We start from the raw sequence: 22,804 nt of genomic DNA, 5'->3' as shown, positions 1-22,804 counted from the left end.
CCATTAATAGCAGCAGTGTAGACTCTAGAGATTTAGAAATAATCACATTTGTTTATTGTTAATTCTCAAGCAATTACTTGCTGTAATGACAAACTGGTTTACTTGGACACTATCTGGATTTATTTTTCCCATGCATCTCCCCCAGATGCTGTCTTCAGATTTTCAGCGCTGCAGTGAATTACTAAACACTCCCAAACACCCTTCTCACTTTAGTGAGACTTTTTCAGTTGTTCATATCTGACTACACTTGTGTATATTTTGGTGTCATTTTTGATTTACTGTCATCTTGATAAGGCACTAGTATAAGTAGTTCTTCAAGATTAAGTTAAATGTAAATTCTTGCTTTGTTTCTCTTAACATGCAATTTTCAGTTTGTAGGGTAAAGTTAAGGTAAAGATTTAGTTCATTACATAACACAAGATTGCATAACAATATTAGATGTAGTTCTTTTATACCAACCAGATAAAAAAAAAAAGTCACATGCATCACTAATCAGGTCACTGAAACAAAACCATATGAACAAAGACCCTTTTTACTGGTCAGAAAGTTGGAAAAAGCAGGCAAAGTTGACCTGATATTAAAATGAGAATGTAGGAGGACTTTGTGGTTGCCATGCCTTTCCAGGGTATTCTTCCCCTGATGCAGATGTAACCATGTGGGTAGAATTTAGGAAATATGGTTCAGAAGATTTAATGCCATTTTTTTTTTGTTTGTTATGCAACTACTGATGACCTCAGAATTTCTGTTGTGCATTTTGCGTCTGGTGGAGTGTAAACGGCAGCAGCAAACACAATGATGTAATCTGTGGACCAGAATAACATGGTTGACAACCAAATATCAAAAATTTGTTCTGGAAAAAAAAATCATTCACCTTGACTGCTTTAGAGCACAAGGCATCACTGAATAAACCCTCTGGGGACTCGTGCTTTATCAGAGTGAAACACAGTCTGCCCATTGAGCTGTGTTGGAGACAGGTTTCTGCAGAGAAGTGAGCACAGACATGCTGATTTCCCGTTTCAGCACCCCAAGTCTCAGTGAGTCCTCTCCATTTTTGCTGAGCCAGACGTAGGTTGGACAGTGGAAAAGCCTTAGGTTCAAACTGATTTAGCTCAAGTCTTATCCCAACTCTTCCCTCTATTCTGGGTCATTTGCTCCACTTGTGATGACGTTTGCTCCAACTGTTTTGGCTGGCTGATTGGAAGTCAGATGGGACAGAAATGGAGGGTTTGCTTTACTTAACCATTTTCCCGGACTATGTTTATTTTTCAGTCAAGTATTCTTATGCATTAGTTGTTAAAGTGGTGGGAAAAAAAGTCCAATTAAAATAAAATGTAGCTGTGTTTCAGTGAGTCACTGCCTGCTGCCATACCAATGAAATGAGTTAAACATTGGTATTGTGACACCAGAGCACTGCCTGTGTACATGTTCACAACATGTATACATGATTTTTTTAAACCTTTTCACTGCAAGTTGAGTAGGTCCTTTATTTCACACTGAATATCAGTCATTCAGAGATCTTGAGATCATAGAATGTGACCTGTAAGAGCAACGCAACCTCTCTGGTGACACAAACCAGATGACCATTCCTTTTATGATTCTTTTTAAAGTCATCATAAATCATTGCCGACGCCGCCTCTAAAGCAAATCATAAAACACCATAGCTCTTCCAAACATGTTATTTTATAGAGATGTCTTAATCTGTCAACAACCAGGAAGTTATACTGAAACAGTGGTAATCTGGAGAGGCATATCACCATTTATAGATCATGCTTGGAATAAGAAGTATATTATATGTCTGGCTGTCAAAGAATGGAAGGGATGGACACTTGAGTTAATATGTTTCCTAATGTTAACAGGTTGTTACTCTGTAGGAGTAACTAAAATTCATTTTGGTCCAGGCAGTATTCATGCGGTTGCCATTAATTAACACGATTTAGTGAGCAGATACAACTTGAGATTTAATTGTTGTCACCAGTGAGGGGCAGCTCCCAACATATATTGCATGACCAGTTGTAGAGCTGGGTCCAACATCCTCTGGCCTTGTTTCTACTCTAGGACTGGAATTAGCTTGTTGGCTCTGTTGTCAGTCACTGAGGCTTGGCAGTAACAGCCAGCTAGGCTTAAAAAGCCTATAAATCATGAAGCTGGAGTACACTGCATGCTTTCAATCTCATCATACTTGGAAACCCACAGACTTTGATTGTTATAATATTTAACTACAAATTGTATTACATCACTTTGATTTTATGATTATACTCTTCAGAATTGAAATGTGCAACATAGATGGCCCTATATGATAGACAAAGAGGCAAATGTGACTTTTGATTGAAAAACAGCCTAAATAGGTTACAGTAAGAAAAGACTGGGGCACTTGGCATCTCAATTGACACACTTTGCTTCTGGCACAGATTCTAAAAGAAGAGATAGTGGTTCCTGCACTCTCTCTAACACATTTGGCCCAGTTTTCAGTAGTAGTTGCAGAAGAAGCCTTTATATTTATGTAGCGGTTTCTTTAACACATATGCATTTTCTAGTTGGAAAGCAGAGGTTATACAGACTTATTCTCGGTGTTGCTGATACAGTGAAGGCTTTTGCCAAAGTGCCAAACTGGCAGCTTGATGGCTTGAACCAGTAAGCTTGTGAACAGCAATCATTCAGCCACCACTCTTTGTAAATAGGCGGGTTTGATGTTGATCATGATGTATGAAATGAGAATGGGTACAATCACACTGTGCAAGATGAGGTATAAGAAAAAGTAGAGCTTACGGATGAAAAGAAAATGCTATTTTGAAAGTTGATGAAAAGCAAAAATCTATTTAAAAAAAAAAAAAAGCATGGTTTAATGAAGGTCCTCTAAGTTTACCTCCACTTGTTGTGGCCTTATAACAAATATGTGAAATTGGAGTGTTTTAGTATATATTATATTTTCAGTTGTATGTAGACTAAGAAATAAACTGAGGATCATAACTTTGTTTGAAAACAGAATCACATTTAATTACATTTGCTAGCAACAAATTCCAATCAGTATCAAGTTCTTATGCATCACTTTGAAATTTGAAAATAATGTGGCATTTGATTTAGACCATGACTGGGGACATGCTATATTTAGATAGCCAGTAGTGGCAGACCGCAAAATGGACAATTAGCTAAAAATAGTTCTGACCTTTCAGCACCTTTTGTGCCACGCCAGATGATGTAATGTGATGGGCCACGTTGATATTTTTTTGGTGCACATTTTTTGTGTGATCTCACTTGTTTGATTAAAGGTCCTTTTCTGAACACAAACCTGTACATGTTTGTTTTGCTGAAGGGTTGTACCATCCTGTTGACACTGTAGAACCAGATCAGGGCGAAGTTCTCCACAAGAAGCAGTCAAACTAAAACTTTCAGGAGCAACACCTAAATCAACTTCACTGCAACACTTTAATTTTGATGATGATGATAATAATTCAGTGCTGATTACACACTGATAATGGACAATCCTTTTTTCCTGAAGGAAAACTTTTTAGTGTCTTTACATTTTAAGAGGAATACAAATAGGTTAAATATTTGTTACATTGTCAATAAAATATAGCTTTACATGATTTACATTGAAGCTGCAGAAGTTATGCACTAACCCAGTCCAAGCTCTTTCCTATTATCTCACATTTAAATATTGTATTTTCGGTTCATATTTAATTTAGTTTGTGTCTGCTTGTTTGCAGGTGTTGGCCTGGTTTGAAGAGGGAGAAGAAACCGTTACAGCCTTCGTGGAGCCTTTTGTAATCCTACTTATTCTCATAGCAAATGCCATCGTTGGAGTCTGGCAGGTAAACACACATTTGTGGATTTAACTGTGTGAACTTTAATATTTGTATTGATGGGTAAAATGTTCGTGAATACACAATGTTACCATGAAAGTGGGCTCAGTGTGTAGTTAATTGAGAATACTTTAGAAGTAAATTTGATTTGGTTTTCATTCAATTTCTAAAATGTGATTTTGAACAGAGATGGTCATAAATTGATGAAAAGCAAGAGAGTTTTGCTACGAGACATAATGTTGTCAATTGTTTTTTATTGCTGACTTGATATTTTGTCAGTCAGATTGATAGAAATCAGAGGGTGCTCACAAGTAGAAGCCTTCCCCACTAAGGAAGCTGGTTACTCGTCATCGACAAAGTCAGCTTTGTGTCCTTTGTTAAAATTGTATTAAGATCCAAACAGTTAGTGGACAGATGTTAAAATAAAAAAAAAGACTTGTCTTGCCAGTCATAATGTGTTGCTGGTTTGTTCTGTCTGTCACACACATACTTAAATAAAAGGTAAGATGAACAAATCCCTGCACCATAAATCTGCTGATGGTTTCATTTCATACTTGGGGAATTAGGAAAAAGATCGGACACACAAACCACATGTGTCCTGGATTGTTTTTTTAATTTGTTCATCATTGCTTGTTCCCGGTCCTGCTGTGTGTAAATTATGTAGCAAGTAGATGTTTGCTGTTATTTATGCAAACACAGCCATAATGAATTATGGAGAGGAAAGACTTTTTGCCATTTTGCTTTCTCTTTAGACTATAATTTCAAGATTGCTTGCTCATTTTTGCCATGTCAACTAAGTTCTGTGTCCTGCATCCCACAAAACTGTTTGCACCATGATGCTGAGACAATAAAACACAAAGGTTTTGTTGCATTCTGGCCTCACATGTACCTATTAACAGAGTTTCAAATGGATAAAACTGCAAATGTTTAAAAGCTGCTTTGAGTGGAATTTTCTTGCAACGCCTTTCCTGTTACTGTAAACTGGGTCTTTTGCTGATGATGTCTTTCACTTCATCTTGCACTCGGACACTGGAGACCTTGCATAACCCACGAAAAGCACAACAAGAACAAAGATGGACTGCCCTGAAATGGCCATAAAACTGCAGTATTTCTTCTTAAACAAATCAAGTGAAAAGCTAAAAAAAAAAAAGTGTAAAATACAAATTAATGCAAACAGAAAAGGTACAAAAGGAAACAAATGCATCGATAAGCTTTTTTTTTTTTTTTTTTTTTTTTTTAACCCTTAATGATGCTGCATTGACAAATTTTTAATAAAGTTTTATGCCCACCATCCTTCTCATCTAGGTCCTGTAATATATGTGGTGTTTTTGTACTGTTTTATACATTTTATTTTCTAATTTATTTTTCAAACTTCTATTGTTTAGGAGCGAAATGCAGAAAACGCCATTGAAGCACTCAAGGAATATGAGCCAGAGATGGGCAAAGTGTATCGCCAGGACAGGAAGAGTGTCCAGAGAATCAAAGCTCGGGACATTGTGCCTGGAGACATTGTGGAGGTGGCTGGTAAGACAAAAAAAAGTTGCTCATAAGTGCTATATTTCTGTAAATCATTTCGACACAATAAAATGAGAAAAAAACAAAACATAGTTATTAGAAATAGAATTGCTATGACAACTATTTCTTTGTTTCTGATATTTAACATTCCATGGAAAAAAAGTTCACAAGATGAGTTTTCTTTTTCCCTTTTCTTAATTGTTGAAAACATTTTTTATGAAGCCGATCGTAAATTAACTGAACAGTTTAATCTAATCTTGCCAATAAATTGTTTAAATAAAATTACAAACTGGAGAATTGATGGCCGTAAATCAAGATGCCGGAACTAACGAAGCCGTACAATTCTGAAGACATTGTCAGTAGTTTTATTAACTCACAAAGCTGATTCTTTCTCCAGGTAATCCCGTTGACAATTTTCATCATTTTCATAATTTCAAAGTAAGGCAGTTACGCAATATGATGGTAGTGGTACAGTGTGTTCCTAAACTTCTTGGCTAACCTACTCGTATAGGGCCACATGTTTTGCCTTTGTGTCACTGTTCTGCTTTTTCGTTTAATTTCCTCTGTCTTATCTGTTTTTCTTTAAATTAAAAAAAAAAAAAAAAAAAAAAAAACCAGAACAGAAAAAAAGCTTATTTTTGGTCCTCAGAGCTACTTGAATGACATTTGGTCACACAAAAGGTTTAATTTTTTTCTCCCCATCAGTCAGACTTGAGATGTTTGTCTTTGGCCTATTTCCAGCTTCTGCTAGTTGATTACTGAAAGGGGTTGGCTATACTGAGCTTCACTTTACAACTTCCAGATGCATCCATTTCAAGCTTAGCAAAGCACTTTACAGTGAAACAGTAATGTACGAACTAATGTAATGACAACAAATTCACTACTGCATGGTTTCACTACGTTATTTGATGGAAGCACATTTTCTTGGGAAGAAAACTGCACTTCTTGCATTTTAAAAATGTATGACAAAAAAAATGTACTGTCTTGAACTTGCTAACATTTATAATTATGTTTTCAAGTTTACTGGAGGTTGTTGTTCTAAATACAGAGTTGGGAGCTGTTTGAAGCATTGACTAATCCTAACAAAATAATAGATGATTAAAAAACCGTATATTAGATCTGTTGATAATACTGCATCATTCTAGTTAATTCAGTCATTTGTTGGAAAATTTATTGTTACTGATTTTATATCAGAAATTGATTTGTTACATATGGAGTTTTTAAATGTTATCAGTCCTCGTCTATAACTAAGAGCCATTTTTGATAACCAACACCCGACACTGTAGCATCTAGTATTCTCAGTTCAAGAAAGAATTAACTAAAACCAAAACGCTGGCATGAAGCTGAGGTGTCCGAGCAATCTGAATTTCTTGCCTATTTGATATCATCAGACATCATTTATAAATTCCACCGCAAACTGTACTTGGCATGTGTGCATGCCTCTCTTAAGACAACATTTACTGTCAGTTTTCAACTGCTCAATGTTTTAATATTAACAACTGACATTTATAAGCATAGTTTGCAATAAAATATTGTTTATCAATAGTTTTGCAACAGCACTGATAAACAGAGACTCAAACATAAAACGGCAGCAGAAAATGAAACAATGTAGTCCGCAGAGGAGCAAGATTGTCTCCCTGCTCTGTGGTCCTTGACAGATGTTCAGAATAAACTAGAGGGTGATTTAAACATAATGAAAGCCGTGTTTGAATGGCTGTTTACAAGTGTGTAATGACATGAGTGTGTGGTGGCTTGCTTGCCTGTGCAGAAGCAAACAAATTTGGTTTGCAGTTTGAAGAAAGTCTAAACTGGTAACAGAACCTTGTTTAGAACCCTGTCCAAGATGCGGAACAGACTCATACTACAACAATGTTGGAAATGAATGATGCCTGTCATGAGAAAAATGTAACTTCTAATGATCTGAAACTCTTAGTATTTTTTTATCTATTGATCAATAATGGAAACTAATGTCAGGTGCCCCAGTTCAGGTTTTGCAAAATGAAAAATGTATCAGAACATCCTGTATTGATAAAAAGCTACAAGTGTACTTTTTGTCCTGTGTGAGCTGAAAACTGAACTTGGGCTTAAGCTGATGTAATAGATAATCATGGTTTAATTGAAACAATTCAGATTTTGTGTTTTATATTTTTCCATTATCTTTATATAAAGTAATATGTTAACCTTTATTGTGTTGTATCCTGACTAACCTAAGGGAGTGTTTGTTGAAAAAAACAAAATTGATATCTGATAACAGAAATAAAACTACCAAACACTTTGTGTACATTTGAAAAGAACAAATGCTGTTTTCTATGCGGCAATTATGGTCACATAATGACTAAATTGATGGGCAGAATTTGTGCTAATCTGGATAAAGATTTTTGATTGAGAAAAATTAGACCCCTTACGTGGGTAGTGAAGTGTCTGTTGCACATCATTCCTGTGACAAAATTTATTCATGTCATTGTGTTTTTCTTAAAAAAAAAAAAAAGGGGGGGAAAGAATTGTTATAGCATTAAGTAATTTATCTGATCTACTTGTACATTTTTTTAAGATTATTAAAAGTCAAGTCTTTTTATTTATCAGACACCTAATATTATAATAGAACTGTAATGTGAAAATTACTTGAGTGGGTTATTAAACTGACTGAGTGATTTAATGGACTAGTAAAATTAGATGATCAAATGAACTACTAGGCAGTTAGACAACAAAGAAGTCAAGAAATGCAGTCACAGAGGCCAGCATGTCCAGTATATTGATAAATTGGTCTGATTTGCTAACATTGTGTGCATTATGTGAAGCAGCTATAGCAGTAGTTATGTACAAACTTAATTGTATCAGTATGAGAAATCAGTATTTCTCAAATTAGAAGCATGCTTCGAAAGCACATTCTTTTTTGGAATTCACCATTCATTATGATTTTATGTTTCATTTTCTCAGCGTTTATCTCGAAGAATTTAGAACCAATTGCATATAAAATGGTTTTCTAGCCAGTAGGGAATGTAAAGCACCTGTCTGGTCACGATACGTTGTGGGGCAATAAATGAAGTTGAGACTGATTTTGATTCAATTGACCATTCACTGATCGATAAAATGAAATATCACAGCTTATTAAACACAGGCATTTCCATTCATATCAAAATAACATGAAGCAACTAGAATATCCTTAAACATTTTTATTCCATAGCTCGGGTACTTTTTCCTTCCAGCAAACTTATTTTGAACCAGGCACCTGCAGTCACAAATATTTAATTAAAAAAAAAAAAACCCCCAAAACAAAACAGTGTTTACCAACCATTATACCGGGGTCTGGGTAAATACTCGATTTTGATTGGTTGCAGGGCGTCCATTAAAAAGTGACAGAGGACACCAGTAGATTTTATTTCTTTTGTCAGTGACCATGGTATAAGCGGGATAAGGCCCGACGTGGTGTCCATTATCAGAAATCAATGGATGACGCAGAAGCGCGAACCGTTGGACGCGAAGTCCAAGGACACCTTGTCGGGCACTATCCCTAACTGACATTAGGGACGTGCCCGACCCCCCAACATTAACCAAGACCTTCAAGATCTGGTTTGTTTTTTTTGTTTTTGTTTTATAATTACTCTGTCTTATATTTTTCATTCAATTATTTTAGATAAAAATATTTTCTTTTATTATTTAGATTAATTCTGTTTTGAACTAGATCACATGTAATCTAAGGTTCCCTTTCCTTTATAAAAGGGTTTATATTGTTTATTTTTATTATAAAGACTAACCAGCCCGATTTAATCCTACTCATTCTGATATCTAATACATTGTCATGTCTATATGTGCCATGTGCACTAACAAGTGAGCTACACTGCCAGCAGCAGACAGAGCTCACATTGGAAATTGTTACATCAACCATCTGTAAAACAGACACAATCATCTGGTTTCAGATCAGCTACTATTTAATAATACGAGCACCTGGAGGAGGTGGAGAAGTAAGTGGAGGATTTGTCATGCTCCAGTGTACCAATTCCAATTGGGAAACAAGCACAGCAGAACAAAAGTCTCCTTGTTATTCTCATTATTTCTGAGTCATATTGCTGCTTTTAGATGGACGTTTCACATTCAGTTTCTATCTCTTAATGCTCGTAAACTGGCTTGCTAGCTAGCTTCATACTCTTATGCCTCCATGCCTCTTTCCTGTCTCTGCTAGAAGGACAGCATCCGTGAGCGCAGGAGTTTTCTGAAATGGCGGGGGGAAGGAGCTGTCTGTTTGCTGTGCAGGAGAGAAGCTAAACTACAAAGAAAATCACACTTAGACGCTTACAACTCTGCTGTAACAGTTCGAACTCGGAAGTTCGTGATCTAGCCTTTTTTGTACATTTTATGAAAAACTTTTTGGGATGCATAGAGTATATTTGATATATTGCCCAGCCCTGATTCGGTCATTCACTTTGCGACTCACTTGAACATTGCAGGATTTCATCAAAACTCCTGAATGAATCCACTGGTTGTGTTTGCTGCCAGCTCTGTAGTGATTCAGCAGTGACTATTCCTTCTCGTATTGCTTTTCTTTAGTTCCACTTTGCACTTCCTTTTAGGTCTAATCCCCTTTTGTTCAGATTTCTTCAGATTTATAGCTATGACCACATTCATGAAGGTTCCCATAGTAGGACATCAATGGTGGGCGGCGATTACCATAGATGTTGTACCATGGGAAGCTGACTGCAAGACAGGATGTAGCATGTGGAAAGGATAACAAATTAAGTTTAATGAGAAGAGCTATTTAGTGTGAAATTAGTCATAAGCTATTTTTCTTTGTTGCTTGTCCTTTAAATTTGTCACTATTTTAGGATTTGTTTGAATACCTCTTGCATGTTTAAGATACAGTTAAATTATTATAACAGTAAAAAAAAAAAAAGTGATATGACATGCACTGTGTTAGTTGTTTATGTGAGGAGTCCCTAGGGAGCTGTAAGAAGTCATGAGAGTCCCAGAACATTGTAAGTGTACGTGCTAGCACATCATGGAGCCTTGAACACTCAGAGAGAAAATATACAACCCCCTAAGGAGCCTAAAGTTTCAGTGGACCCCCCATGATGAATAGCTAGGTGCTAGGGAGCCTTTACCCAGCTAAGATCCTCATATTAAAGCCTGGGTGTGTTGTTTGGTTTTTTTTACTTAGTTAACCTCAGAGTTTAGTGATTTTGGCAGTTTGTTTTGCTTTTTCTCCAGATTTGTCACCTTGAATGTTGCGAGACAGCAACTACCGTCTTAATCCCCTGACTAGATGTTGTTAGTTGAGTGTGTGCAGTCTGACATTTATTCCTTACTCATGGGAACAGATAATTCAGCTAAAATCCTTTGTTCGCAAGGGAGATGGAAAGGTCCCTGTCCCAGAGGCTGTCCACTGTCTCCCATAAATAAAAGAAAAGAAAAAAAAAAAACATAAGGGCTAAAAAAGATCATGTTCTGGAAAAGAGAAAGCAAGATGTCTCTTGTGTTGAAACAGCTGTAAAATGTGGGTCAGTGCGCCACATTTCTATGCAAAAGATTTTTATTCACCTTGTTGAAAATGTAATGACTTAGCAGCATTAATACACTGGATTGGTAATTGTAAGCCACTGAAAATTACAGCTTACTTGATTAAACCTGTTGAGCAAATCTTTGCTTTTTGAAATGCATGAAGTTTTTAAGCTGCAGGAGAAGCAGATTTGTTTTTGACAGAGGACATTTTAGCTGTAGAAATGAAATTACAAATATGTCTACACTTGTCACTGATAGTGGCTTTATTAATACTAATTAGGTTTTATCATGTCTGTTTGCTTCCACACTATTTTCATTAGCCGTGAAAGTGGGTTAGTCTACCGCTGCGACCTTATTCCCCATGTACATGATTGGGTGGAAAATAGTTTTTTTTTGCTGTTACTCTGTTGGTAGGAGGATTTCTAATTAGTGACTTTTTGTGGGAACCTTCCCACAGGGGCTTTAAGTCTTTGATACTTTGAGCAGCTGCGGTCCCTCTTTTCCTTTCTGTCGTCCATCGTGCTCTGTCTGTTCATCCCCTCACACTATTTTGTGTGTTTAAAGGAGATTTAGTTTGAAGTCAGGCAGGTAAAGATCTACTAGATTTGACAGAATGCTGTTGAGTTATAGACCAAATAAGGTAGAATAGCTGATCAGTCCATAAGGACCGTATAATCACTGCTCCACTGCTTAGTGGTTACAATAAATGTACACAACCACACGTCATACTGTTTCTATCGCACCCTATGATGTGGAATGGGATTTCCTTGTTTTTAAAATACATGTTTTTAGCATTTCCCTTCCCCCAAATCCAGCCGCATGCTTTCAACTGATGAAAATAGTTTTCCCATTTTTGGGCGTGTGTTTTTGAAAGACTCATCTAACCCCCCTCTAGCTCTCCTAAATCCCCTTTTCTCCTTTACTGTAAAGGGCACTGCGGCATCCCAAGGGCTGGTTTACATGTCTGTCACCACTCTGTCCATGCTATCCACAAAGCGATCTGTTAAGAGCCTCTGGGTCATTGCTTTTATCTGTACCCTTTCAAGCTGTGTGATGTCCGACTGTAAGCTGAATGGAAAATGTCTCTGGCACAACAGCAACTGTTCTTGTCTTATTTTCCTCTTTTAGGACCTCATTTAAATATCAGTCAGCAATAATCAGTATTAATATTACCTGAAAAGTTTCACCTTGTATTGTACTTTTCTTTGATTTGACCTTTCAAATAGTAAAATGTTGCATACTTTTGCCATTAGTCCCATCCTGTAGTAATGAAACATAAAAGAGATGCACTTGTATGTAGAGCACGGTCTAGTTTAAATATACACATTAAATCACAAAAGCCAAAAGGTGCAGGCTGTTGCATGTTTTTTTTTAAAAAAATCAGAATTAGATGCACGTGAAGTCGTCGGACTGTTTTTACAACCTTTTTTTACTCTCTTCTTCATTTATTTTTTTGTAAAGCTGATAAATGTCTGGAGCTTCAGTGATACTTACAGGATTTACACGGAGAGAGCACTTGTTTGAAATATGTGTATTTACATTTCCCATTTATTTTACTGGGAATTACTGAAGCCTGGTATTAGTGGAAAGAATGTGCTGCAATCTATTTATGTCCTGTGCAGGAGCTTAGTGGAACATTAATAATTTTCAATGCATGACTCTTCCCCAGCCTTTCCAAAAAATAACTCAACTTTGATTATGTTGTTACTCTGAAGAGCATAGGTATGATAACTCAGCAGCGGATATCCATTTCCGAGGCGCTTTGTCAGTGCGTGGTTACTTGTTTTGTTTTATAGCTTTCAAGTTAGATTTGACACATTTGTGACTTCAATATATTACATCAAATCACTTCATTTGTCTTAATAGCTCAAGTTTTTCCATTTATCTGCCCACCAGCAGTCAGTGCTGCTACGGATGCATTTATATTAAGAGATACTTAGATGATTCCTGTGTGCTCTTTCTGTCCACAGTTGGGGATAAAGTGCCTGCAGACATTAGGCTGTCTTCTATTAAATCAACCACACTGAGGGTAGACCAGTCTATTCTTACAGGTAAAGCCTTTTTCAGCCTTTTTTTTTTTCTTTTTTCTTTTTTTTTTTTTTAAACTGTGTGTGTGTGTGTGTGTGTACATATTCTTTTGACTATTACTCTCATGTCCTCATTACACCCAGAAGCCATGCCTGCTCAGTTCATATCAAAATAAGAGAGAGATGAATGATATGATGGAAAACAGTGGCAAATAATAATTGTCGAATGAGATGGCTGGAGAAGATAAGAAGTGGAGAATATTGGAGGATGGTTTCTGTGAATCAAGTCTTTAAATCCCTCGCCTTGCTCTGCTGCCTTAATTGGTAGCAAATTCCATGGGATATTTTAGTGTTTGAGCTATTTTTCCTCCTCTTTTCCCTTCCCCATTCATGGCCATAACGCCTGTCAGCTGTTCACTGCCTTCCTGTGCAATCCTTGCAAAAACGCATGAACTGTAAGCCCACATTACATCAAATCTTTGAAAGGAAGTGCCAGGTCAGTTTTAGATCATTGTCACTCGTTGCTTAGTCCTCTAAGTGTTTTTTTTTTTTTTTTTTTTTTTTTTTTTTTTTTTTTTTTTTTAAAACACACATCTGTCCAAAATGTCATAGGAACATCAGTTATTTCTTCTTGCTCTGCTTTGCACAAACTCCCACTGCTTCCCATTTTTTAAAAACTTTTGTTTCCTCATGTTGTAGGAGAGTCAGTGTCTGTGATCAAACACACAGACCCGGTGCCAGACCCACGTGCTGTCAACCAGGACAAGAAGAACATGCTCTTTTCTGTGAGTGACTTAGTCTGCTTTAGACCATCTGCTATTAAAATTTTAAAGAGCATCAAATGGCAAATAAATTAGCTTCTTTTGGCCTCCATTCACTTTTTTTGGAAAGTGGCCTAATGAAATGTACTGCATGATCACTCATAAAATAATTTCTTACTCTTTTTGGCACATATTGATAGTAGATGATAGTTTTACTTCTGTAGCCAGCTGTTTGGTTTGCTAATGTAATTTTCTTTACCACTCTGAACGCCGTAGGGCACCAACATTGCAGCTGGTAAAGCTGTAGGTGTGGTGGTGGCCACAGGTGGCAACACAGAGATCGGCAAAATCCGAGATGAGATGGCATCAACAGAGCAGGAGCGCACACCACTACAGCAGAAGCTGGATGAGTTCGGCCAGCAACTGTCCAAGGTTAAAGTTACTTTTTCTTATAAAGCTTTTTGTACTGAAAAACACAAACAAAAGAACAGCATTTGTTTTGTTTTTTTTATTTAAATCATTTAATATTTGGTGTTTAAATCTGATTTCAGGTCATTTCACTGATCTGCATCGCCGTGTGGATCATCAACATCGGACATTTCAATGACCCCGTCCATGGAGGCTCCTGGATCCGAGGCGCTGTCTATTACTTCAAAATTGCTGTGGCTCTTGCAGTTGCTGCTATTCCTGAGGGTATGCTAGAGACAAACAGCTATTCTACAATATGTACTCTTTAATTCTTTTCATTTAAGTGTTTCTCCTTCTCTGCAGAAAGTCATGCGAATAGCTGTCTACTTTACATCTTGAATGAATAAATAATTCCCCAATAAGAAAACAATCCTCTTTCTATTTGTGGTTCTGTTGCTGCTATCATCTAGGTCTTCCTGCTGTCATCACTACCTGCTTGGCCCTGGGAACACGCCGCATGGCCAAAAAGAATGCCATTGTTCGCAGTTTGCCCTCCGTGGAGACCCTTGGCTGTACATCTGTCATCTGCTCTGACAAAACTGGCACACTGACCACCAATCAGATGTCTGTCTGCAGGGTAAGTCTGCAATGGCTTATAGTGGTAGATAGCTTATTTTTTGGGAGTTGATCACTTCAATTAACACAAAAATGTTTGTAATAAAATGTCAACACGTGTGCATAAATACTTCTTCTCTTATTTTGCTATATCAAGAGTTTGTATTATTGGAAATGTTTTTTGTTTTTTTTCTTATAAGCTGCACATCTCCATCACTTAGAACTCTTTAAATATGACCGGTTATTAAAAATAGCTTTGCACACAGCTGTTGTAGCTTGTTGACACAGTTAAGATGAGATCTAAGTCAGCTGCATGAGTTTTTATTATATGTTAATTGTGGATGGAAATCTGAAAAGTGTTTTCATTATCAAGCTGTGATTGTAACAGAGAAAATATTTGAGCTTTGTTTCTCTACATTTAAACAGTAAATTGGTCTCATAGTTTAGTTGGGGGAATAAAATCTTAAAGCCAGAGTCCACTCAGTTCATGGACTGACGTTATTTCTCAGTCTCATATTAGAACAGAAACAACTGTGAATTTTTGCCTGCAGTTAAAACACGTCAGCAGCATGTGTCGCAGAGTCAGTGTATGGCTGTTTAAATCCTTCCCACATCAGCTCTGAACACTGCTGAGGCTGAATGGACATTAAAGAATAATGAAGAATAGAGATGTAGACACGCAGAGAATGAAATGCACATGCATTTAATGTGTTTTCTCATCTTTCATGTGAACGAATAACTTCATATTATGTCTGTTTATAGTATCATGCTTATCAAAGCATGTATTTCTTCCCCTTCCCATCCTTCCATATTTCTCCATGCTTTCCTTCAGCACCCACCCATCCGTTCAAGTAGCATGCTGATCAGTATGCAGTAGTTAGTCACTTGCAGCAAAACCAGTTGAGTTGCATAACTGACCTTGTGTTTCTTTCTGCCGTTTCTCCATATCTATATTATTTCTTAATTCTGCACAATATTCTGTAAGTTAGACAGATGTTAGACATCTTGATAACCTTTCAGTTAGACACATTACAGGCAGTTTGGCGCACCCAACATCTAAGATGCTGCAGTGAGACTAACTATAAAATTAGTTGACAATGTTTTTGTTTTGTGCAATTTCTTTTATGAGAGGAAGTTTGTCTGTCCATGACTGCTTTTTGAGGTCATGCATCTGTCTGGAGGAGTGCCATCAAAATGCCTACATCACCTATATTTTCCTGTTTTCATCATTCTTTTTTATTTTATTTTTCTCCACTTTGTCATTTCCAAGCTGCAATCATTGAAATATTGACGTGTGAGCATCAGGATGACACTGGATTAGTAATTTCCTGCCCAAAGATTCTACTTAAAGCAAATCAGTCTAAAATGAGTCACTTTCTTTACACAAGTTATATCTGTGGTGTTACTTCACACTGAAATCTGTGCGTAGCTTTCTGTAACGTGACATTTATGGACCCTCCCCACCACAGTGCACCGTGTCTGCTTTGGATCAGAATTTCATTGTTAACCCTGTTCATGTTAATGCAGGGTGGCTCCCATCAATGGATTGGTAGTGTGCTGCCACCTGGTGGGTCCAGTGCAATACAGCCTCTCCGCTTCTCTCTGTTCATATTTGCACTCTTGACTGTATAACAGAAGATAGAAATTGTGTAGTGTTTAAACTGTGTCTCACACGGTAATAGCCTACAGAGAATAAATGCGTGTTTACAGCAGTTTTCATGCAGTTTGTTTGTTTTATGTTTCTTTCAGATGTTTATCATTGACAAGGTAGAAGGTGATCGCTGTTCATTAAAGGAATTTACTGTAACTGGTTCCACATATGCCCCAGATGGTGACGTGTGAGTATTTGGTTTCCTGAATGGTTACTATAAGCTCAGTTAAGTGCGTATGTATCATAGAAATCAAGGAAAAGTTTTGTTGTTGTTTGAATTTCCTCTAATTTGTTCAGGTTTCATGATGGAAAACCAGTCAAATGTTCTCAGTATGACGCCCTGGTAGAGCTGGCCTCTATCTGTGCTCTCTGTAATGAGTCCTCACTGGACTATAATGAGGTTGGTAGTGGAATGTTTTTCTCACTTTTTGAACACCAACATGGAAACACTTTAGATGTATTGTGTAAAACCTTTGAATGAAGATTGCTCATCATTTATCTGTAATTTCCATTTGTCCAGACCAAAGGTGTGTATGAGAAGGTGGGCGAGGCAACGGAGACGGCTCTAACGTGCCTGGTGGAGAAGATGAACGTCTTCGATACAGACATTAAAGGACTGTCCAAGATTGAGCGAGCCAATGCCTGTAACTCTGTATGTCACCTTTTAACTCTGAAGAAAATGCAGTTATGAGTTTTTTTTATCTTGGCTTTGTTCAAATAAGATCAAACTTCAGCAAAGATCTAACAGAAGTTGTCGTTTTGTTTTATCTTAGGTGATCAAGCAGTTGATGAGGAAGGAGTTAACCTTGGAATTTTCCAGAGATAGGAAGTCCATGTCTGTGTACTGCACTCCTAACAAAGCTCGCTCCTCTGTCGGCAAGATGTTTGTAAAGGTAAAACTTGCTCACGCTGAAGTGAACTTACCTGCACAGTTTAGTGCATGACGCTGCTTACTGTGGGTTTTTTTCCCCCCCATTTCATTTCCTGATCTGTCTCTGCTCATAGGGCGCCCCAGAGGGAGTGATTGACAGGTGCACACACATCCGTGTAGGCAGTAACAAGGTGCCCCTGACCCCTGGCATCAAGGAAAAGATCATGTCTGTGATCAGAGAGTACGGGACGGGCAGGGACACCCTGCGCTGTCTGGCTCTGGCTACCCGAGATAACCCTGTTAACAAGGAAGACATGTTGTTGGAGGATTCCTCTCGCTTCATACAGTATGAGGTGAGTTGGACGTTTTGATCACATCTGGCAACCTTTTCAGATTCCAGCTTTGTTTTTGAAGTTGTGACTTCCTTCTATTTTTGCTTTTTATCACCCAGACTGATCTAACATTTGTGGGCTGTGTTGGCATGCTGGATCCTCCCAGGGCAGAGGTGGCAGCCTCTATTAGGCTCTGCCGTCTTGCAGGCATCAGAGTCATTATGATTACTGGAGACAACAAGGGTAAGTTGAGATAATAGGTGTATGGAAACTGAAACCATCCGTTACACTTTGGGAAGCATAATGTTTAAAAAAAAAAAACCAAAAAAAAAACCCCTCCTTTTTTTTGTTTAAATTTAGGAACAGCAGTGGCTATTTGTAGACGCATTGGTATTTTTGGAGAAGAAGATGATGTTTCCAGCATGGCTTTCACTGGTAGAGAGTTTGATGACCTGTCATCTGCTGCACAAAGAGATGCTGTAGTCAAGGCTCGCTGTTTTGCCCGTGTTGAGCCTGCACATAAGTCCAAAATTGTTGAATATCTGCAGTCTTATGACGAAATTACAGCCATGGTAAGGAAGAAACAAATTACTTCATTAGCAGTCAGTTAACGGCTTTTTTGGTATTCCTTGTAATTGTGGCAAAAAGCTGATTTCCCTGTTGTTTTACATCCTGTCCTCAGACTGGCGACGGAGTAAATGACGCTCCTGCTCTGAAAAAGGCCGAGATCGGCATTGCCATGGGCTCAGGAACAGCCGTGGCCAAGACGGCCTCAGAGATGGTGCTGGCTGATGACAACTTTGCCACCATTGTAGCAGCAGTAGAAGAAGGCAGAGCCATTTACAACAACATGAAGCAGTTCATCAGATACCTCATCTCTTCTAATGTGGGCGAAGTCGTGTGGTAAGGACAGCTCGTAGATGTCTCACATTTTAGCTTCTCCCCGTTTTTCGTGGTGCGTAACATCATGCCGCTTCTGTGTTTAGTATCTTCCTGACTGCAGCTCTGGGGTTCCCCGAGGCTCTCATCCCTGTTCAGCTGCTCTGGGTCAATCTGGTGACTGATGGTTTACCCGCCACCGCTTTAGGCTTCAACCCACCAGACCTGGACATTATGACCAAACCTCCACGCAATGCTCGAGAACCCCTCATCTCTGGATGGCTCTTCTTCAGATACCTCGCTATTGGATGTAAGTTTGAATCATATAGCATTGCATAATGTTTGCCTGCATTAATAAGACGAACAGAGATACAGCAATCACAAGCACGTATTTGTAGTGGGCGCTGACTTGTTTTGTGACACTAGGCTATGTTGGGGCCGCCACCGTCGGTGCTGCTGCATGGTGGTTTGTTGCAGCTGAAGATGGGCCGAGGATCACCTTTTACCAGCTGGTACATCTTAAGCACTACTAGCATTGTAGTTTGCAGTTATGAAAACATCATTAGAACTGCATCGTTGTTAGCTCTGATCTCTTTTTTTTGTTTGTTTGTTTTTATCTTTTACAGAGCCATTTCCTGCAGTGCGGTCCAGAAAGTCCGGACTACCAGGGTGTGGACTGTAGAGTGTTTGAGTCCCCTTATCCTATGACCATGGCTCTTTCTGTGCTGGTCACCATTGAGATGTGCAATGCTCTTAATAGGTTTGTATTAGCAAGACACCCTCCATATAGTTGCTAATGCTAGTAAATCTGTTGCATTATATACTGGTCTTCATGGGCTTCCTATTGTCTGTGTTTCAGTGTGTCGGAGAACCAATCGCTGCTGAGAATGCCTCCCTGGGAAAATGTATGGCTGCTGGGAGCAATCTGTCTCTCCATGTCTCTTCACTTCCTCATCCTCTATGTGGAGCCTCTTCCAGTGAGAAAAATCTTTGCAGTTTGACAAATATACAACAGTTTTTTTTTGTTTTTTTTTAAAATCTGCTGCCATGCGTGCTCTGTTTAAGTGCTCTGTTGAATTTGAAATGTTAGTGTTGCTGACTAAACTTCCTTTCATGTACTCCTCTACAGATCATCTTCCAGATCACCCCTTTAAATCTGACACAGTGGCTGATGGTGCTCAAGATCTCTCTGCCCGTCATCCTGCTGGACGAAGTCCTCAAGTTTGCTGCCAGGAACTACCTGGAACCTGGTAAAGAGCTGGAGAAGCCTGACGGCTCCAAAGGCTGCTCCCTGTCTGCATGTATGGAGGGCATCTCCTGGCCCTTCGTGGCCATCTCGCTCCCCTTGGTCCTCTGGATCTACAGCTCCGACACTAACATGGCCGACATGTTCATGTCCTGACTGACTTCAGCACAACCTCGACTTTTCCATTCCCCACCCACTGTCATCACTTCCCTCTTTCCTCTCCTCCTCCTCCTCTCTCTCTCTGCCTTCTGAAATGTGCATAGCTAGAGTGTGTGTGTGAGTGTGTGTATGCCTTGTGCGTATGAAAAGGACCAACTTCAACTCATGAAACGTAACAAATAATATAAAATGTTAACATTGAAAACACTTGTTTTGAGTTGGGATAGGACTTGTGGTTGGGTGAAGCTTTAAATGTGAGTGTTAGAAGACCATCACTCCCATGGCTGTGGACTTTGTTGCTGGTTCAAAAGAAAATAGTGTTGCCAGTTCCCCCCCCCCCCCCCCTTTTTTTTTTTTGTTTTTGTTAATGTCAATATTGCTATTAAGGTATGTTTTAAATATGTTGGAATTCATGTCCTTTGTCACTACAATTACTTAAAATCATTTTGTTCATTTTCCCTCTTTAAAAAAGGAAAATTAAGATATCAGAAATTATTTGATCTGTACAGAGACTGAACACTATTTTATGCAAAAAAAAATTTTTCTTCTTTTTTTTTTTTTCTTTTTCTTTATGGCTTTGTAAAATTGTTTGACCAGCGTGGCTTAGATATACCGCCTTCATTTTGTTTTCTAATGTTTACCATTGTGTCTTCAGTGAATAGTCAGATCTCTCTGAGAGGACAAGCTCCATGTGGCAGACAAGGACGGGGAAAGGTTTGGGATGCTCAGCTTAAACAAAAGAAGAAAAAAAAACTTAGGAAAAAAAAATCCTGAGAAACAAAAAAGCTGCATGTTTTGTGAGCAAGCATGAACTGTGTACGGTTTCTCCTAATTTAATTGTACATGTCTCCCCTGTTTAAGCAGAAATTAACTTTGTGGATATTTTTTTTATTTTTACAAATTGATTGAAAAATAAGTCAGTTTTTCTGCACTGGGCAGAGCACAGCTACCTCAATATGATAAAAGAAAACATTGTTTTTTTTGCTCATCTCGAGATGCTCTTCCTAACTGTTTGCTAAATGATAACATCTGAGGTGTGCCCCTATTTGCTTGTGCAGAAAACAAAGAACAAAATCTTCCTCTAACACTTTTAAGGACATATTTTGTTTGTATTGACTGGTGGCATTTATTAACTGTGTTGCTGTGGAGACAGAGCTGAGTGGGGATGCTGGATGTTATTTACCATCTCCATAGCGTTTGATTCAAAGGACATTCATATTTGAAGTTTAAGTACAAATTCAGCAAGTATTTAAAATGATCGATTGCAAATAAAAATATTAATGTTTTGGTTTTTTTTCTACAAGGAAAATACACTCTTGGACCCTTTGAATCAAGTGTTTTCTGTCTTTATTTATTCCAAATGAGGCCACGTTTATTCTTACTATTCGCATCCTGTGTTTATTTCTTTTATGTGCATATTATACTTGAATACACATTAATTTAAGACATATGAATGCTTCAGTTTTCTTGATGCAGCATAGTAGGTAGGCAGCAGAAATCTGGCACAGGATCTGATCTGGTGTGTATCTGGCTTTGAACGCTCAGTTGGTGTTGGATCAGATCTGAAACAGTCAACTAATCCCAAGCATCATTGTGTGTATTTTCCATGCGTGGGGTGGAACAAACAAACCGAGGCATGTTTTAGGTAGAATCTTGGGTTGTTTGCTTTGCCTGTTTTCCTTTAACAAATGTGTGCTTTGTTTTTCTTCAATGCCTTCCACTGGCTCCCCTGTCATTTGAGTGAGTATCCATTCCTTTCATCCTCTAGTAAATACATCAGAGATGAAACAAGACTGAATCTTTTCCGTGACATGCTACCAGATTATTCAGATTTAGCTTTGTCTCATGTAAATTACATGTAAGACGTTACGTGTCATCATTCCACCACATACCACTTTCGCGAATGCCACTGTATGCTATTCTTTTCACACCCTGACACTTTGCTTATAGTCACAAAAGATGCTCTTATGGTGCGTTACAATTGAATTCAAGATTTTGAGTCGTTATTAGTGTACTGACACTGTTTCTTCTTTTTAGGTTGGCTTTCATAATCGCTTTTAACAATTCAAGAGTGGACTCAGAAGTAGAAGTTGCCCTGCCACCTAACATGTACACTCATGCTTGACTTCCCTCTCCTCAGACGACATGACGACCAGCAGTACGTACCACAAAAGCAGGCAAACGTTTTGTAGGATACAACAACCAAATATATAGAAGTATCCATAAAGTAGTATGTGTTGAAAGCAGATAAACATGCACACATTTCAACACATATACCTCTGTGTGCATATGCTAAATTAATGACACTGTTCCAGTTGTAAACATCCAGGGGAAGTTCCCTTCTTGCATGAAGAACTACTTTCCATCTTCCATGGTAGCTTGGCACACAGGGAATCTTTAAAGCCCTGGTTTGATTGGTCTTAGCTGAACATCGGTGTACAAAAACATTCATGCATGCGTTTCAGCTGTATATTGGCTTTGCAATTTGTATTTATAGATTCTAATGTATAATACTCAACATTAAAGGTTTTAAGAGATCTAATAAATGTTGCAGTCTTTTTATTGTAATGGTTTGGATAATTTGCACATTAGATACTTGTACCATTTTTCTTCCCCCTTTAATCATTGTGGGTTGTTTCCTCCTCCAATTACTTTGATTCATTTGCTATGAGTAGAACATGCTGTGGCTCATACACTGGTAAACCTGCAATACTACATGTTCTGTTTCTTAAATTGCCTTTGCACTCTTCCTCTTGTCTATTTTATCAACTGCTGGAAAACTGTGATTTAATGTGAGGCGTGGCCTGTGCTGTCCCCTCAGCAACACCTGGTTGAAGAACATTAAGCATATGTAAAGAAGTTGCAGATAATTATAAGACTGATCATGATTGTCCATGCATTGGTGAGGTTGTCGTTTCAGGTAAATAAATATTAGTATTTCATTTGTGTGTTTTAGTTTCTTTTCAACACCATAAATGGGATGTTTTAATTGGAGGTTGCAGTTTAATACGTTAATTTTATTTTTTAAAATAGAGGCTAAAATACTT

At 38.0% G+C, this 22,804-nt stretch overlaps 1 protein-coding gene across 4 annotated transcripts in view; it reads left to right on the top strand.

Moving 5' to 3' along the window:
• Nucleotides 1–22,598, top strand: part of atp2a2b (ATPase sarcoplasmic/endoplasmic reticulum Ca2+ transporting 2b) — a 25,378-nt gene extending 2,780 nt beyond the window's left edge. The window contains exons 4-24 of one of the 4 annotated variants that reach the window (XR_013771656.1): nucleotides 3,705–3,809; nucleotides 5,186–5,324; nucleotides 12,779–12,859; nucleotides 13,535–13,620; nucleotides 13,873–14,028; nucleotides 14,148–14,289; nucleotides 14,475–14,641; nucleotides 16,369–16,457; nucleotides 16,568–16,670; nucleotides 16,791–16,922; nucleotides 17,044–17,163; nucleotides 17,276–17,494; nucleotides 17,593–17,716; nucleotides 17,834–18,045; nucleotides 18,156–18,376; nucleotides 18,460–18,662; nucleotides 18,779–18,864; nucleotides 18,979–19,112; nucleotides 19,212–19,329; nucleotides 19,482–21,497; nucleotides 21,795–22,598. Coding sequence is in view for 3 of the 4 variants with exons in the window: in XM_079256727.1 (XP_079112853.1) it covers nucleotides 3,705–3,809; nucleotides 5,186–5,324; nucleotides 12,779–12,859; nucleotides 13,535–13,620; nucleotides 13,873–14,028; nucleotides 14,148–14,289; nucleotides 14,475–14,641; nucleotides 16,369–16,457; nucleotides 16,568–16,670; nucleotides 16,791–16,922; nucleotides 17,044–17,163; nucleotides 17,276–17,494; nucleotides 17,593–17,716; nucleotides 17,834–18,045; nucleotides 18,156–18,376; nucleotides 18,460–18,662; nucleotides 18,779–18,864; nucleotides 18,979–19,112; nucleotides 19,212–19,329; nucleotides 19,482–19,754 (2,910 nt within the window). In the remaining variant the exon portion in view is untranslated. Of the gene's footprint in view, nucleotides 1–3,704; nucleotides 3,810–5,185; nucleotides 5,325–12,778; nucleotides 12,860–13,534; nucleotides 13,621–13,872; nucleotides 14,029–14,147; nucleotides 14,290–14,474; nucleotides 14,642–16,368; nucleotides 16,458–16,567; nucleotides 16,671–16,790; nucleotides 16,923–17,043; nucleotides 17,164–17,275; nucleotides 17,495–17,592; nucleotides 17,717–17,833; nucleotides 18,046–18,155; nucleotides 18,377–18,459; nucleotides 18,663–18,778; nucleotides 18,865–18,978; nucleotides 19,113–19,211; nucleotides 19,330–19,481 lie in introns of all 4 variants that reach the window. The other 3 variants (XM_079256729.1, XM_079256728.1, XM_079256727.1) reach the window with 3 other exon arrangements.
• The last annotated feature ends 206 nt before the right edge of the window (nucleotides 22,599–22,804 follow it).

Source organism: Telmatherina bonti, assembly GCF_933228915.1.
Source record: "Telmatherina bonti genome assembly, chromosome: 17".
Taxonomy (NCBI): domain Eukaryota; kingdom Metazoa; phylum Chordata; class Actinopteri; order Atheriniformes; family Telmatherinidae; genus Telmatherina; species Telmatherina bonti.
The sequence above is the reverse complement of the archived record's forward strand: the minus strand, read 5'-3'. Positions and strand labels throughout refer to the sequence as shown.